The 18,984-nt window shown below is 35.8% G+C and overlaps 1 protein-coding gene across 1 annotated transcript in view; it reads left to right on the forward strand.

Annotated features, from left to right (window-relative positions):
- TTC6 (tetratricopeptide repeat domain 6) overlaps nt 1–18,984 on the forward strand; it is a 247,353-nt gene that overhangs the window by 138,376 nt on the left and 89,993 nt on the right. The window contains exons 11-16 of the mRNA XM_037739398.1: nt 105–179; nt 1,204–1,583; nt 11,875–12,337; nt 12,648–12,777; nt 13,975–14,147; nt 15,725–15,861. Coding sequence (XP_037595326.1) covers nt 105–179; nt 1,204–1,583; nt 11,875–12,337; nt 12,648–12,777; nt 13,975–14,147; nt 15,725–15,861 — 1,358 coding nt within the window. The remainder of the gene's footprint in view (nt 1–104; nt 180–1,203; nt 1,584–11,874; nt 12,338–12,647; nt 12,778–13,974; nt 14,148–15,724; nt 15,862–18,984) is intronic.

The raw sequence follows: 18,984 nt of genomic DNA on the forward strand, positions 1-18,984 counted from the left end.
TTTAATTGGTATTTCTGAATTTCTTATCAGCCAAGTATTATATATTTTAGTTTAACAAATAGTATCTGTGGCTAATGTGTATTTCTCATTTGATTATTTCACAGTGTTTCTTACTAAGAAAATCTGCATCACTTGAAAGTGTCCAAAAATGCTTCAGTGCACAACCTACAGAACTAAGGGTATTATAATTTTACAGTTTTTACTCTCTAGAAAAATATTTGTGTTTCTAGCAATAATAATTACCTTATGGTTTTTTAAAAGCATATACTTCTATATTATATTCTCTAGTTGAATTACATATTGAATTTTATATAGTTTCTTGAGATGGAGGAGTACAGTAAGTTGCAGAGGGTCAATATCTCTCTTGTACTTTAGTATATGTCTTAAAGTATGTAACTGGCTTGTATGAAACTACTATGTTTGAAGTCTGGGCCAAAATTCACTATAAATAAACACATCTCTATAACAAATTATTGTTTATTAGCAAATGAAATGCAGTTAGCTTATTGATGATGACTCAATAGGCAGGGAATGCTATATCAAAGGATTGAAAGTAATTTATCTTTTGTAAGTCATGAGTATTATTAGAATTTCAAGTATTAATGTATAATTATTAATGTGATAATCTTAAATAATAGTATTATTAAAAATTAAGCTGAATCTCTAATAATTAGATAAAGTAAATACTGTAATAGGTTGGGATTCCATACTTCCAATTATAAATATTAAATTGAAAGTTCTTATAGAGAATATTTGAACAGTATTGTATAGAAATTCAGTGTCATTAAAGGACTTTTGAAAGAAAACCCAAATTGATTTTATGGAATAAGGCATTTTAACAGTTTTTGCCCATTCTACCATTTATTTGCATTAAATATAAAAGTACAGCTTGTAATTTATTTGGATATCTAGAGAGCATTTTCTTTCAATTATAATATAGAAAATCATGATACATATCTAATTTATAGTGTTGTTTACATATACCTAGTGAAATGACATATGACCAACCATATTATTGTACTTTGCTTTAACTAACCCACTATTAACTTGATCAGCTGACTTTTGAATAATTTTAAGAATATTGATTTTTACATTTTCAAATTAAGTGACCAAACCACAATAGTAACAGAATTAATTAATTTTGAATATATAGAAACTAAATTGATTTTATGGTTTTTTCTACCTCTTTGCTTCCTTATTAAGAGAGCAAAATCTTCTGTAGACTTGAGGAAGGAGGAGATTATAGCTCCTTTGGAAATCAAGAATGATATGCAAAGCAGTATAAAAGAGATTACGTTTCAGAAAGCAAATGAATTGAAACGTCAACTCCAGCTTCTTAAGCAAAATAAAACTGAGGATCCCATCCCTGTGAAAGAAAATATAGATGACATCTTTGAAAACATTTGCGAAAAACACAGTTTGAGAAATCTCTCTTTGTCTCTCATTGAAGCATCTAAAAAAGCTGGCATTAGTTACATTGTTTATCCAAAGAAAAAGAAGACAAAATGGAAGAAAAGATTGAAACAACGAAAACTTACATTTGTGTATGAAGAGTTAGCTAAGCCTCCAAAATCTCTTGAAAGGTCTTGTTCAAGCAATATTTATTATAGTTTAAGAAATATATTGTGGTTTTTATTTCAATTTTATAATCTCACCCCATGAAGTTATTGTTTTATTCTGCACTGAAAATATAAACCCAGCTTTTTGAAAGGCAAATCCTCATTTAAAAATATATAAGTATTTTATAGTATAAGTATGTGAATGGTTCAAATGATAATTTAAAGAAGGGACTTATTTAAGAACATGAAGTAAGAGTAAATCAACTTGATGGCTAAATGAAATCTTCCAGAAAAAAAAAAAAAAAACCCAAACAAGTTATTTGAAGTGATTTAGTAACAAAAAACAACTCCTGCTCCAAACAAATGCTACCCATTTAAAATAGATTGCTAATATTTAAGTATTTTTAAATTTTATATTATTGAATTGAATTATAAATCTAGATACTTTTTTATATTGTAAGCTCTTATTTAGGAATCAACACAGAAATATTTTTTTTTCCTTACTTGGAAGTAATAGTAGTCAGTATATTTAAAATTATGTAGGGACCTGCTATAAACCACTGAAATTCCAAATGTGTTCATGATTAAGTGTTCAGGACATAATTTTCTTAAAAGTATTGTGCAAAATAGTTTCTATGAAGCTCTCGTTATTTCCTTTTAGATATATCCAGATATCACAGAATTTATTAAACTGTGTCCTTTTGAAAAGTAAAGACTTTCCTGATGATAAGCGAATAAAAAATATTTGTTCACTTTGTTCTTATAAAGACTTGCTGTCTGCAGAAGGGTTAATTATCTCTTGAAATGGTGACTTATTGTCCCTGAGAAGACTGGGGCATAGTACTTTATACGTGTGAGTGACAGAGTGGAACAGAGGCCAACCGTAGTGAAGAATGCATTCATGTCTCGTGTTATCTTTACATTATTTATGCATAAGTTTCCCCTGCCACAAATATAGTATCTGGAAATTTTTTTTTAGTTCATCTTTGGAAGACTTCACGTAGATTTTCCAAGCTGATAAATGTTTTAGATCAGAACCAGAAGTTTGTGTATATGTTTTCGATACATTTGCTGATTTTAAAGTATTATGAATCTTCACCATCCTAGAAAGGGTAATGCACCCAGCACCATTTTGGCCACAACCTAAATGACTTCTATGTAAAAAAAGGATATAAACTGATCAAACGATGCTTCTCTGGGCTGTGGCCTTCTTACTGACTTTTTACCATTTACCATATAAAGTTTTACCATTTACCATATAAACTTTACCATTTAAAGAGATTTAGTTGCCTTTTAATAACTCAGTTTGAAATTTGTATATGCTGCCAATGGGTGCAACAGGAGTCATTGGATGAAGCTTTTGGTGAAGGCAGTAAAACAAACTGTGGGAGTATTCATCTAAGACAGTATGTTAGTACAGCTTTCCTACCTTTTAAAAAAATCTTAATTCAAACTAATTTACAACATATAAATGCACGTACGAATTGTCAGTTCAAAACTAGCAATTATAGAGCAACTTGAAAAACAATTTTATTCCTATAATTTGAGACCTTTTTCCCACTCATCTTTTGTTTTGTTTTGTTTTGTTTTGTTTTGTTTTGTTTTGTTTTGTTTGAGACAGAGTCTGGCTCTGTCACCAGGCTGGAGTGTGGTGGCATCATCTCGGGTCACTGCAACCTCCACCTCCCAGCTCAAGTGATTCTCACAACTTATCCTCTGAGTAGCTGGGATTACAGGTGTGACCCACCATGCCTGGCCTTTTCCCACTAATCTGAATTTGGTAATTCACAAATTTGCTTTTTACCATTTTATGTGCAACCACGAAGGTTATTTAATCACACCCATTCTTGGCTGGCTCCCTTAATGGTGGGAAGCAGCAGACTGCATATGTTCTTATGTATCAAGGCAAATTGTGACTGTGGAAAGTCACTCCTGCAGAAGGCCACTGGAGCCACCTCACCTAGATTCATGCATTTCCTTTTATCCCCTTAGTCCTTTTGCTTCCCTCCTTAGCTAGGTCATGACAGGATGTCAAAGTTGGCAACAACTTTACAGCTTCACTATTTCTCTAGAAGTTTCTCTCTGCTTTGGTCTCTGAGCTCAGTGTTGACATACCAGCCTGAGGGAGTAGAGGGGACCTTCCTCAGTAGCTTGCTGACCCACAGTGAGCTCTTCCTACCAATGACTCTTGGCTGCCTTGACTCCCTTATACTCATTGCCTTACCTCCTACATGGCCTTTTGTGAATTGCTAGCCTCTTGATCTGTCTTCCAGAACTGAGTAACATTCTCTGAGATCCAGGCTACTAGCTTGTTTGCTAATGGCATTCCTATCCCTCTGAATGCATCTTCTTGTGCCACTTTCTAGAATAATTGTCCTTAGTCTCGACTCACTTGCTCTGTTGCTGCAAGTGAACCTGTGGTCTCAGACCTGGTTTTCTTGGTCCACTTGTGCTGCTGCATTCCTCAGAGAAGCAGAACTTATTTTCCCCCAAGCAGTTCTTGTTATATTTTCCTTAGTTGTTTTGCCCTTCCACTTTTTTGTTTGTTTGCTTGTTTTTGGAGACATGGTTTCACTTCCATTACCCAGACTGGAGTGCAATGGTGTGATCTCAGCTCACTGCAACCTCTGCCTCCCGGGCTTAAGGGATTCTCCCACTTCAGCCTCTTAAGTAGCTGGGCCTGCCTACAGGTGGGTGCCACCACGTGTGGCTAATTTTTGTATTTTTTTTGGTACAGACAGAGTTTCACCATGTTGCCCAGGCTGGTCTTGAACTTCTGGTCTCAAGCAAATCACCCGCCTTGGCCTCTCAAAGTGCTGAGATTACAGGCATGAACCACCGCACCTGGCCATCAGGCCTATTTTGACTTTCATTTATCACTCTGCTTCTCTAAGAGCTGGCAGCAGTGATGTTGTAGGGGCAAGAACTCTGGATTGGGAATTTGTATACATTCATATCCCAACCTCCATTCACTGGATCCCCAGTGACTAGGCCAAGCTACTTAATTTCCTTGAATATTTGTTTCCCCATCTGGAAGATGAATAGCCTATCCACATGATTTGCGAGGTCACGTCTAGTTCAAACATCCTTTGATTTGGGTAGTAATATCATCCTTATTTTTATACAAACAGAATACTTTAAGCAAAACATTTAAACTGTTCAAAATTTCTGTTTTCTCAAATTGTCTTACATCTCATCTCAGATTAATTGTGTGTACACGTGTTCTAACCCAAAGGTTTGACTTTCTCCGACTGGTGTGTTAGCTAGTATGTTAATTTACTCTGGTTCCTCCAACTGAAAAACCATGAACCCTATTCATGGCTATGAAAACATGATCTAAAGTTGTAGTACAGGAAGAAATATTTACCTTTTGGGGTAGAGGTAAACAGCAAGTCCCCTCTTCTTATCATGTTCCTTTTCTTTGTACTGTTTAATTTCAGTGATCTGGGACTATAACTCTTCCTCATAAAAGTTCATCCACTGTCTGCATTTGCTTTTTACATCCTTCTAGAAAGCTGCCTAGCAAGATCTTGCTTGTTTCCTTAAAAATATTATAGTTATTAATATTTGATAGTAAAAATAATACATACTCATTGTAAAAGCTTAGAAAATACAGCAATGCTACCATTGAGAAATAAGTCACAATTAACATATTTTTGGATGTTTATGTGGGAATATATTTTAACAAAGCTATGTGTATATGCATGTATGTGTGTAGCATAGTGCTTGCATATCTATAAAGAAATCTTGAAATTATATACATCAAACTATGGCAGTGATTATTTTTGGAATAATGAGAAGGGATTAGTGGGTGGTTCAGGAGTAGTCTAGGATATGCATAGCTTCAAACTTAGATTTAGAGGATCCCCTCATTCAATTCTCTTTTATCTGGAGTTTCCTCCTCACTTGTGCCTCATTAGTATCCTTTCCGCAGTTTCTCTGCCTAGTAAAATTTCAGAGTACCCATTCACAGTTTTAGATGATACAGAAAAGTCAGGATATTGAAAGAGTGAAGCCTCTGAGAAGGCAAAAGTGGATGGGACATAGAACACAAGTGATATGACAGAACTCCCAGGGAAGAAGTGTTGTGCGTTCTATGAAGGAAGTGTCTTCCATTCCTGGAGTGTATATTTGGTTATAAGAAAATGAGGTAAGTGTTCTAGCCAGATAGCTTCTCTATTTTTAATGAAGGTAAAGTTTATTAGCTTAAAGGGAAGTATTGGAGGGACTATAGTTAAATATGATTACTCTAATTAAATATGGCACATAGTAGGAACTCAGCAACAATTTGATGAATGAATGAGTTCAGCCATTCATTTCTGCAACATACATTTATTGAGCACCTACTACATAGCAGGTACTATTTTAGACAAGGAGCATAGGATAATGTACAAGATTGGCAAACTTCTTCCTTATAGAGCTTATATTCTAGTGGGAGAGAGAGTGGAGAGGTAAACAAATAACGTTAGGAAGTGATAAATGTAATGAAGAAAATAAATCAGTGTAACACAGGTTACTATTTTAGGCAGAGTGGCCAGAAGCCTCTATAAGGTAGTGATGTTTGAGGGTAGAACTGAATGGAATGAGGGAGTGAGGTGTGTGAATATCTGAAGTGGCCACAGAAAGCGCAAAGGCCTTGAGTTGGAGACATGTTTGTTGCTTTTGAGGGACAGCATAAAAGTCACTGTGGCTGAAACAGGGTGAGTGAAGAGTAGTAAGATGCGAGATTGAGGAAGCGGTCAGGGATAATATCACATCGTACCTTATAGGCCAGAGTAAGTTTGTAATTATTCATAAGAGTGCCAAGAAATCATTGTGGACTTGAGGATGGGGTAGTGATGCTTATAGGTTATGGCAACTACTGGATTCTTAATACAAAAGGAAACATTGGGAGCTGGGAGCAGTGAGTTGACATGATCTAGTTTATGTTCCAGAAGTTCACTCTGGTTACTTATAAAAAATAAATCTATTGTAGTGAAGCAGAAAGACCAGTTAGAAAGCTATTAAAATAATCTGAGTGAGAAATCGTTTCTTGATCTGGGGTGATAGCAATCAAAGTGCTGGAAAGTGGTTAGATTCGAGATAGATTTTAGAAAAATGGACAACAGGATTTGCTTATGGGTTGGATATGGGAGATATATATGTATAGACAGAGAGGGAGGGAGAGAGACTTGTCCCTGCCCTGTAAATGTAAACTTCATCAGATTCTCCTAAACTAGGGGAATGGAAAAGAAAACATGTCAGGTCCACAGCTGCAAACCAGGTGCCAGGAGGTATGTTCATTGCTTCAGTAAATATACCACATCTGGAACTAAAGCCGTAATTAAATTTGTGATAATTTATAGTGGCTTTCTACAAGCTATCTTGGTTTTGCACTGGTGAAACAGGAAAGTAAAATGGAGATATGGTGGGAATTGCCCCCTACATCTTTTAAGTCTCTGATGGTGCCACTAATGTGTAATTTCCCCGGTGCTCTGGTATTGCTTTTTGTCTGCTATCTTGGTGGATAGCCGTGTGAGATGCAATGAGTGCAGCTGTAGAGATTTCCACGTGGCCCTTACTACCATTATCTTCCTCAGTCTACAGTTTATTCAGTTATTACATGTATTTACTCCCACTACACATGCTGGGACTAGGGAAATTATTTTTAAAAACTGGGTCTATGTCTCATTAGATCCACTGTTAAATGGCCCCAGGCCAAGAATCTTTCTATCACTTGACTTTCACAATTCCCTAATTTGATTGATAAATGTCAGTGGCACTTGTAGTGGGTATCTGTGGATTGGCATGAGGGGAGAGCCAGGATCTAATGACCCCTGGAAGGTTTGAGTATTCTTCTTTCTCAAACCTTTGGAAAATTTCAGGGAAGATTCACTATGTATACCTAAGCTACAATGCAGGATTCTTCCTCAGTGGGGCTTTGCCCGGCCTTCCTGTTAAGAGAGGTTTTGGACTGTGAACTGGCTGGGGTCTGAGAGCTGGGTAGAGGATTGTGAACCCCCACTATAACTGCTTAGGTTTGTAACAGAATACCTATAAGCTTTTCCCCTATGTAAGCCAAAGAACGTCTAAAGAGGCCGCCCATTTATCTCATCTCTAAAGACCTTTAGGCATTTAGTTGCCACAGATCCTTGAGAGTTAAAATCCTGTTAATTACCATTCTGTCTCTATTGTTTATTGTGGTCAGAGTATGTACCATATCTGTAGCAGTAAAACTGGATTTTACCACTTCAGGGTTCTATTATTTTCACTGGAATCCGTGAAAAATATGACAGGAAAAGAATGACAGTGGGGAACAGGAGCAAAGACATTTGTTTCACTGATTTCAGGATACCAAATCGCATACTGGTATCCTTGTGCAGAAAGTTGAGCCCTAGGAATCCACAACTCTTTTTGGGATTTTCAAGCACCGTTATTCTTTGGGGTGAATGGGGAAGAACTTTGCAAAGAAAAAAAAAGAACTTTTTTTTTNAAAAATGGAAGAAAATGAGGTATAGGTGGAAAGCGTAATTCAAAACATATCTGAGTGTTGAAGAAAATAAAAGCACCTACAGAAAGAATTCTTGGCTTTAAAATAATATATCTTCATAGAAAAGTATACACGCAAAAATAAAAAACATCTCAAGCCACAAAATTATTTCAATAACTAGAGTACTTAAGCCCAGTTTACGAAGTAGGAGTTCCAAATACCTAAAAATAACATGTGAATGAGGAAGATTTTTTCTAAAATCAAACCCTTGTTCTCTTCCAAAGTTATGTTCAAAGAGACATGTTAAAATTATATGTTCAAGTGCAAAATCTAAATTTTGTTTTAATACCTTCCAAAGTACATCCATCTCCTAAAAAGAAAAAGGTAAAATGTTTTAATAGCACATAGGCTTATCCTATAGGAAAAAACAAGGGACTTCTTTATTTAAAAAGGTCAATATTTTTATACTGCTATATTTAAGACGGGTTCTTAGGACACCAAACAGACTCTGCCATTCACAAAATCTAAGTGAATCCATAATAAGATAAAAAGAAACTTACAGGAAATCACAGTGGCAATAAATCTACTGAATTATTATTTATAGTGTGTTTGTGATGAATTCAGCATAACAAGGCAACAGGCCAGTATTTAAGGGCTGAAAGATTTATCCAACCTTAAACATATCAGTCTACGCAGGCCTGGAGTTTGTAATCATTATCGCAGTTTAATCTGTCTTTGCAAAACATAACTAAAAAATAGACTGTGTGCCTCTGTGATTAATCGTTTGCATTTAAAGCCAATCTGAACTAATATAAAAGGTCCAAAAATGTAGCACCAAGAACACAGTAGTGAGAGACGATGGAATTTGTTTAGAATACCATGTTCTGAAAGTGTCATGCAACCTTCTGTTAAATATTTGGTTCATTCCATTTTGTCATCCTGATTTGTATTCTGGAAGCCTTTAGAGGCTACAGGATTATTTCGTTACAACCACAACATATGTTGGTGAGCAAAATCCCTGATCAGTTGCAAAGTTCTTCCCCATTCACCCCAAAGAATAACGGTGCTTGAAAATCCCAAAAAGAGTTGTGGATTCCTAAGGCTCAACTTTCTGCACAAGGATACCAGTATGCAATTTGGTATCCTGAAATCAGTGAAACAAATTTCTTTGCTCCCGTTCCCCACTGTCATTCTTTTCCTGCTCTGAGGTCAGCACTCACAAGGCTTTTCAAGGGTATTTTGCCCCCTCACCTATGCATTCTTTGGCCTTTCCAAGAATTAGGACTTGACTATGCACATTCCATATTGCAGATAAATTCTTATTTCCTGAACCTTAGAACTCATATCTCTATGGCAATGGCTGTTATAGTATAATCCATGCATTTGTGTTACTTGGGAACTTGTTAGAGGTGCATGTTCTGGAACTCCACCCTAGGTCTACCGAACAAGAGACCCTGGGGGTAGAGCCTCAAAATCTGTATTTTTAATAAGGCTTTGGGTAACTCTGATGCATGCTGAAGTTTGAGAACCCTTCACTTAGAGTATTCCCGGGTGTTCTAGCTAAGGCTGTGTGTGCTAAGGCCAGTAGCCACCAACCCAAGGTTACCTCCATGGAGGAGGTATGTGGGATGCTGAGGGACTGTAATGGCTGTGGCTCTAGGAGAGGATCGGGGAGTCACAGCTGAGTGATTTTAGGTCCTGCTTGAGGTAGGTCCATTACAGCATATGAGGCAATGTCACAGTGTAGTCACTGAAAGAAGCTTATGCAGGAGAGAACTGAGTGTCTCAGATGGGGGATCTGACAATTCCTCAGCCAGTCTGCTCTGTTAAGGGAAGATAAGTGGAAATTGGAGATTTAAAATTCTCACTCTCATTCACATCTCCTTGTATGTTAACATCCCATATTGCAGTTTTCTACTTCTTGTCTAGTAGCTTCATTAGCTTGGTGCATAAAGTTTAGAGGATACTTAATAGGTACTGCAACGACTCTTTGGTCTGAAAGAAGTAGTCAACTGAACACACGATTTTTGTAATCATTATTGTTGTCTTAATGACTTAAAGCTCCATGATCTCCCAATGCCTGGCCTTCCACCTGAACATCATTCCCTGCTAACACTGGTGATGTATGACAAGTTTTTATATCACCACTTGCTGTGGATTACTTGTGTCCTATTTTAACCTGGCAAGGAAGTTATCCTAGAATCCTTTGTGTATGTGTGTGTGTGTGTGTTTCCTGAGTCCATCTCTGGTACCAATTACTTTATCAGTCAAGATTCCAATAGTAAACAGCACTCAGGATAATTCTGGGAGGTTATGGTAAAGGAGAAATTTATAAAAATGTCAAAGTACAAGGAAATCAGAAATGATAATGCAGTATCCTGGGGCTAAAAATGTAAAGCCATTTTTTACTCTTAAGTTTGAGAGGACAAAAAAAAAGCAGTGATGACTAGAACCTGAAAGAAAAGAGTTGTATAGAAATGATTTTCTTGAAAGCAGTAGTGATCTTTGTTCAAGGATCCTGGCTAGTTTGAGAAGGCTCTTCATGAGGAAGCCAGAGGAATAAACACCTTGACTTCACTCTCCTCCTTCCCTCTGTTGGGGTTCCTAATTGGATGAACTTTATGAGAAGACAGAGATCATGGGATCCTATGGCTATAGTCTGTACAGATCAGTTTTCTGGGACAGGGAGCAAGATGAGAAGGTTAGAAATGAATGTGGAGGTGCAAACAAAACGTATCTGGCATAGAACGCCTTTCTAAAGAGTCATTTGGTCAGAAATATGAATTGAGAAGGAGCCAGCCAGTCAGAAGGGCTGAAAAAAGCAGTGGCCTTGAGGCTTGCTCCAGGATGATGTAGGGAATGAAGGGTACAGTAGTGGTGTCAGAGATCTATGCTGGCACCTGATCCTGGGGTCTTACAGACCGTGGTGAAGAGCTTGATTTGCATACTTTTTAGGGGAAGCTCTTGGAGGAGTGACACGATCTTATTTACATTTGTAAGACAAAAACAAAAATTATGCCTGGCTGCCATGCAGATAAGGAATTAGACAAAGGGCAAAAGTAGAAGCAGGGAATTAAGAAATTATTATACTCTAAGAAGAATAGATGATGGTGGTTTGCACTAGAATGTGGAAAGAAATGGAGAATTTATTAAAATAAGGAAAGGGAAAGAAATGGACTTTTCTTACCTTTATTCTCCTAGTGTTTAGTATTTCTCATGGTACATACTCAGTAAATATGAAGTGTTAGAGTAAATTTTTTTCTTCCATTAGAGTGAGTTCATTCTTATTTCCTACGGCTAGTACAGTACCAGCCATATGGCACATGTTGCTCGATGAAGACTATATCGACAAAGAAGAATTTGGGAAGGCTAATCCTAGACTTACAGCATTTGAGAGCATATATTAGGTATTATTTAATTTAAAAGCCTACTAGAGAAGGGTGAGACTGGGATATTTAGCTGACAGTCTGTGGTGTAGTCAACTCTTGCCTTCTTTCCGCTGCCTGAAGTTAATGTCCTCTTTAATCTCTTGCATGGCATTTTTTCCCTCACATTTCTTACTTTCTTAATTCTCCATTATAACTGCTGAAAGGTGCATTGACCCCATTTTTTCAGTACTCTAAGGAGGCTACATCTTTAAAAACAGTCTTTTGCTTTTATAAACTTCACAGAGATTCTTCATACAGTGTTGCCATTTTATTAAATGAGGAGAACTTGTGCATAAAATTAGCATGTAATTTTGTTTTGATAATAGAAGTAGTAGTTATGTGTGTGGCTGAGTTGATTTACTGATTAGAAAGATGATTGTATTTCTGTAATTAAAAAAATCACTCTTTTAAAAACTAGATCAGAATCTCATGGAATACTTCCTGAACAGAAGAAACATTTGTTCAAAGTTCCATTATATGAACGTCAAATACGGTGTCCCAGCTTACCTTTGTATTTAAATTTTGAAAAATTTGTCCAAATGAAGGGAGGAATTCCAGAAAATAGTGATCCTCGGACATGGGCTCTTGATACGCTCATTGAGCACAAATATCAGCGTACGCCTATAAAAGAGAAAGTTGATAAAATATCTGTTCTTAAGGACCCACCTGAAATAGAAAAAGAACCACCAAAACTAAAATTAAATGATAATGTGGAGTCCAATCTTCCACCAGAAGTCATTAAACATTACGAATCTGAAGTGAAGATTTTGACTGAAGAAATAAATAATCAGACAGAATATCCTGTATTTGCATATTGTAGGCGTGGAGCTATTTATAGGAAACTGGGAAAGTTGCAGAGTGCCATGAATGATCTACAGAAAGTAAGTTTTATTTAACCAAAATAGTAATACTCACCATTTACACTTGCTTTTAATTATACAGTAATTTTGCCGAAATTTTGCACAATGAATGTTTATAGTATAGCATGTGGAATTATAACAGTATGATTATTTGCATTTTCAAATAATTAATATTAAAAACATAATTTTAGTTTGTCAGATTGGGAGGTTTTATTTTATGTTGTATACATACAAAGCCACTGGGATTTTCAGTCGTGTTTGAAAATTTATTTGATAGGATATCCTCCTTTAGCAAATCAACTTTAACTGAATTTATACATATATTTTCTAGGCAATGCTCTTAGAACCATTGTTTCTCAATGCCTATTGGCACCGACATTTAATTTATCTTTTCCAAGACAAAATTAATGAAGCTTTGGATGACTTGAATTATATACATAAATATAATAAAAATAATACAGGTGGGTTGTCTGTAGTGACAGTTATATTACACAGATTTTGACCTCAGCTTTGTCATTTGTTGGTACTATAAAGATACACAAATCACTAGATATACATCATGAAAATGACTTTCCTCAATTAAATTTTTTACTCTTGTTATTGTAAATCCAGGGCTCATACAATCCTTTAGTGTTTTTAAAATATTTATCATGGTTTGAAAGATTATTGTCCTTGATATATATTGCAGTAAATTGATTCCTCACTGCTTATCTCACAACTGAAGAATATGAAATTAAAATTGTTAGTTATAGAAGTAATTTACAAATATCTCTTTGATTTGTGTGATTTGATCACACCTGTCTGAGTTAGAGTTATTGTATACCTAGGATTTCTTGCTTGTATGAAATCTATACCTTTGCCCTTATGTACTATCCTGCAACCAACTTGAAGCACTAGACATGGAACTTTCTAGGAATATGAAAATGTGATATTCATCTGTGTATCCCCAGCACTTACAACATACCCATAAAATAAAACATGAGCTTAATAAATGATTTCTGACCTGTGTTGATTTCTGCTAAAAGTCTGTTAGGTTTTGTGTTATCATAACCTAACTTTTTACTATCATGATTAATGTATTATGAAAAAACATTTTAGACATATGGAAAGGCAAAAGGTAATTTTTGTTATTTCAAATTGAAAGTAACTTTAACAACAAATGACCATTTATCCAGCCTTTGAGAACAAATTTGGCATTGTTGATATAAAAATTAAATGAAATGGGCTTAGGTATGGTGCCTCACACCTGTAATCCCAGCACTTTGGGAGGCTGAGGTTGGCGGATGTCATGAGTCCAGGAGTTCAAGGCCAGCCTGGACAACATGATGAACCCCTGTCTGTATAAAAAAATACAAAAATTAGGTGGGTCTGGTGGCATGCATCTGTAGTCCCAGCTACATAGGAGGCTGATGAGGGAGGATTGCTTGAGCCCTGGAGGTTGAGGCTGCAGTGAGCCATGATTGTGCCACTGCACTCCAGTTTGGGTGACAGAAGGAGATCCTGCGTAAAAAATGAAATAAAATAAATTAGTTAAGAAAGCATAATAGAGAATAATTATTTTGACTTCATTTTTAGAGGGAGAAGGATTAATCTTTTAAAAATTTCATAGTGAATGAAGGGATTATAACACCAAATTTTATCTTTTTAATCTTCTTTAGAGGCATATTTATCAAAGGCAGAAATTTACAGAGGAAAAAAAGATGTAACTTTGGCAATTCTAAACTATACCCAGGCAATTAAATGCAGACCCACAGATGCTGATATCTATTTCAGGAGGGGTGAGATGCATGAAATAACAAACAAAGTACTGGCCATTGATGACTTTTCTAAAGTAAGCTTTATCGCATATAATTTTTGCCATTTATATAGTTTAGATTATGATATTCTCATGCAAATAGTACAGCAAGTTTTTGGAGGTCTTTTTGTATATATTATGTAATCAAAATTAATTTATTATAGGTTAGAAGTTAGAGTTTTCATTACTGGAATTAATGGTAACACTATGTTAATTATTTTAAAACATTGGTGGCTGAATTAATTTACATCAAAATTGGGCATTGAGATAATGCTTAGGGGGACCCAGCTTTTCTAGCTGTCTCCTCTGGAGCCATGATACAGTGATTAAAGAAGCCTTTAAAAATTGCTTCTTACCTTTAAACATTAAAGAAAAATATTTTCTACTTTTTAACTATTGAATAGCTGATTCTTTTCTGCAGGGAACCTATCTGCTCTTGAAAAAACTGCTAACTGGTTCATTTATTTATTTATTCATTTATTCATTTGCTCACTTGCAAATATTTACTAAGGCACTGTTACAAATTATGATATTAAGACATTGTACAAATTATGATAAGTGCTATGAAGGAAATGAAGATGATAGGAGAATAACTTACATTTAGAAGATGTCAGAGAATTGAGGAAACGAACTTTCACCTGAACCGTAGTCAAAGCAAAGTATTCCCCTGATTGCAGTACAATTCTAACTCTGATCTCCTGACTTTAAACTCAAAATTCTTAGTCCTTACTGCAGTTAAGAATTTAGAAGCAATTATTTAAGTTATTTAATTTTCCATGTTCCTAACTTCCCTATTTATTAATCCATGACATCCATTTAACATTTTTCTGCTTGAGGAGAATATTATATGTTTTGTTAACTTCTTGCCTAGAAATGATGAAAAAGCTCTTTTGAAGATGCTGAAATTGTTAGATTATCTATTCTCTTCATTTCCACTATCCTGCACCAATAGTTTAGAAACAGAATAATGCAGCACACTGAGGTCAAACAAATTTTGAAACCTTAAGGATTTTTGTTTTTTTCTATTTTAAAAATACTTGCTCACCTCCTTTTTGCTTCAATTCTTTTCTACTAACAATAGGTGAAGGGCTTTATAACTGATACATGACTTAGTCTGTTCCCTCTAATACTTTGTATGTCAATGTAAAATGAATGAGGCATGTCAATACCACTTCAATTCTCTTCTCCACTTTAATGGCTAGATTAATCTATATTTTATTTGATTGAATCAGCCTTGTTGTAATCTAATATGTCAAATCTTTAATTAGAATAAAATGCTGTAATAGATCCAATGAACTTCACTCTAGCTGAACAATTCACTTATGTTTTTATCAGCAAAAATTTCAGAGGGCAGAAGCTTGGGCTTCTTGTATATGCTGTTTTTTTTTTTTCTCTCTCTGAGAAAATATTGCCTCTCTAGAATTCGATGATGGAAAAATATCTCCTAAAGATATGTTCTTTAGATACAATTCTGAAAATTTTGACGTCTTCAGGTGATTTTCTTTTATTAACCTGAAGTTAAAAACACAGCTTTAGATCACTGATGTGACTATATACTTAGTTTTTTTTTTTTTCATTTTGTGATGTTTATGTACCTCCCCCTGTCTCTGTAGTGTATTTTTTATGATCCCAAAAGAACAGATGCATTATTGAAACGTGGGCTGTTTTATTATGAAAATGAAAACTGGTTTGCAGCCATCCAGGATTTTACGGCCTTGTTAAATATAGATCACCAAAATTCTCAAGCAAGGTAAGAATGATTTTAGATGTCATTTTTGAAATTATTATTTGAAATACATTTTCAGAAAAGAAAAATTGCTTGAAATATATCAGACAGCTCTTTAAAAACAATGAATCAATTTTCAGTGCCATCAGGGAATGAAATATCCTTGCCTATACCCTAATGGTGTGGGTAACAGGTGTAAATGACAATTTAAAATTGTTTTATTTGCATTTCCTAAATACTAGTTATATTATCAATTTCTAAAGCCTTGCCTACCACCTTGCATCTCTTCTTTATATCCTTTGTACTTTTTGCACAGAAAACTATTCATACAGATTCTTGTAGTATCTTTTATTTACTTATTTATAGAGACTGAGTCTCACTCTATCACCTTGTCTAGGGTACAGTGACGCAGCAGTGGCTCACTGCAGACTTGACCTCCTGGGCTCATGCAATCCTCCCACCTCTGCCTCCCAAATAGCTAAGAGTACAGGACTGTGCTGCCACAGCCAGCTAATTTTTCTTCTTCTTTTTTTTTTTGGATCTCACTTTGTTGCCTACGTTGCTCTTGAACTCCTGGCTTCAAGCGATATACTATCTTATTGTATTGTATATTAAACTTTGTGCATAGTGCAGTTTTCCTTTGTGCATAGTACAGTTTTCATTTTGTTGCTTTTCTTTTAATAGAAAATTTGTTTTGAATTGGTATAAAATATGTATGTACTCATGTTGACTCCTCTTTTTACTTGCAGTTTATAATTAAATCATTTTTAAAATATTATTTTAAGTTCTGAGATACATGTGCAGAACGTGCAGGGTTGTTACATAGGTATACATGTGCCATGGTGGTTTCCTGCACCCATCAACCCGTCATCTACATTAGGTATTTCTCCTAACGCTATCCTTCCCCTAACCCCCATGCCCCAATAGGCCCCAGTGTGTGATTTTCCCCTCTCTGTGTCCATGTGTTCTCATTGTTCAACTCCCACTTATAAGTGAGAACATGAGGTGTTTGGTTTTATGTTCCTGTGTTAGTTTGCTGAGAATGACGGTTTCCAGCTTCATCCATGTCCCTGGAAAGGACATGAACTTATTCTTTTTTTTGACATGGAGTTTTGCTCGTCACCCAGGCTGGAGTGCAATGGCATGATCTTGGATCACTGCAACCTCCACCTCCTGCATTCAAGTGATTCTCCTGCCTCAGCCTCCTAAGTAGCTGGGATTACAGACATCTGCCACCATACCTGGCTGATTTTTGTATTTTTAGTAGAGATGGGGTTTCACCATGTTGGCCAGGCTGATTGTGAGCTCCTGACCTCAGGTGATCTGCCTGCCTTGACCTCCCCAAGTACTAGGATTACAGGTGTGAGCCACGGTGCCTGGCCTAAACACGTTCTTTTTTAGGGCTGCATAGTATTCCATGGTGCATATGTGCCACATTTTCTTTATCAGTCTATCATTGATGGGCATTTGGGTTGGTTCCAACTCTTTGCTATTGTAAATAGTGCTGCAATAAACATACGTGTCTATATAGTAGAATGATTTGTAATCCTTTAGGTATATACCCAGTAATGAGATTGCTGGGTCAAATGATATTTATGATTGTAGATCCTTGAGGAATTGCCACACTGTCTTTCATAATGGTTGAACTAATTTACACTCCCACCAACAGTGTAAAAGTGTTGCTGTTTCTACATATCCTCATCAGCATCTGTTTCCTGACGTTTTAATGATCATCATTTTAACTGGCATGAGATAGTATCTGACTGTGGTTTTGATTTGCATTTCTCTAGTGACCAGTGATGATGAGCTTTTTTCATATGTTTGTTGGCCGCATAAATGTCTTCTTTTGAGAAGTGTATGTTCACATTCTTTGTCCACTTTTTGATGGGGTTGTTTATTTTCTTGTAAATTTGTTTAAGTTCCTTGTAGATTCTGGATATTAGACCTTTGTCACTTGAATAGATTGCAAAACTTTTCTCCTATTCTGTCGGTTGCCTTTTCACTCTTATGATAGTTTCTTTCGCTGTGCAGAAGCTCTTTAGTTTAATTAGATCCCATTTGTCCATTTGGCTTTTGTTGCCATTGCTTTTGGTGTCTTAGTCATGAAGTCTTTGCCCATGCCTATGTCCTGAATCGTATTGCCTAGGTTTTCTTTTAGAGTTTTAGGTATTACATTTAAGTCTTTAAGCCATCTTGAGTTAATTTTTGCATAAGGTGTAAGGAAGGGACGCAGTTTCTGTTTTCTTTCCCCATTGTTGTTTTTATCAGGTTTGTTGAAGAGCAGATGGTCGTAGATGTGTGGTGTTATTTCTGAGGCCTCTGTTCTGTTCCATTGGTCTATATATCTATTTTGGTACCAGTACTATGCTGTTTTGGTTACTGAAGGCTTGTAGCATAGTTTGAAGTCAGGTAGTGTGATGCCCCTAGCTTTGTTCTTTTTGCTTAAGGATTGTCTTGGCTAAACAGGCTCTTTTTTGGTTCCATATGAAATTTAAAGTAGTTTTTTTCTAATTCTGTGAAGAAAGTTACTGGTAGCTTGATGGGAATAGTATTGAATCTATAAATTACTTTGGGCAATATGGACATTTTCATAATACTGATTTTTCCTATCATGAGCATGGAATGTTTTTCCATTTGTTTGTATCTTCTCTTATTTCCTTGAGCAGTGGTTTGTAGTTCTCCTCAAAGAGGTCCTTCACATCCCGTGTAAGCTGTATTCCTAAGTATTTTATTCTCTTTGTAGCAATTGTGAATGGGAGTTCACTCATGATTTGGATCTGTTTGACTATTATTAATGTATAGGAATGCTTGTAATTTTTGTACATTGATTTTGTATCCTAAGACTTTGCTGAAGTTGCTTATCAGCTTCAGGAGTTGTAGGGCTGAGACAATGGGGTTTTCTAAATATACAATGATATCATCTGCAAGAAAAGACAATTTGACTTCCTGTCTTCCTATTTTAATACGCTTTAATTTTTTTCTCTTGCCTGATTTGCCTGGCCAGAACTTCCAACACTGTGTTGGATGAGAGTGGTGAGAGAGGATATCTTTGTCTTGTGCCAGTTTTCAAAGGAAATGTGCTTTTGCCCATTTGGCTTGATATTGGCTATCGGTTTGTCATAAATAGCTCTTATTATTTTGAGATAT

Source organism: Cebus imitator, unplaced genomic scaffold, assembly GCF_001604975.1.
Source record: "Cebus imitator isolate Cc_AM_T3 unplaced genomic scaffold, Cebus_imitator-1.0 Scaffold69, whole genome shotgun sequence".
Taxonomy (NCBI): Eukaryota; Metazoa; Chordata; class Mammalia; order Primates; family Cebidae; genus Cebus; species Cebus imitator.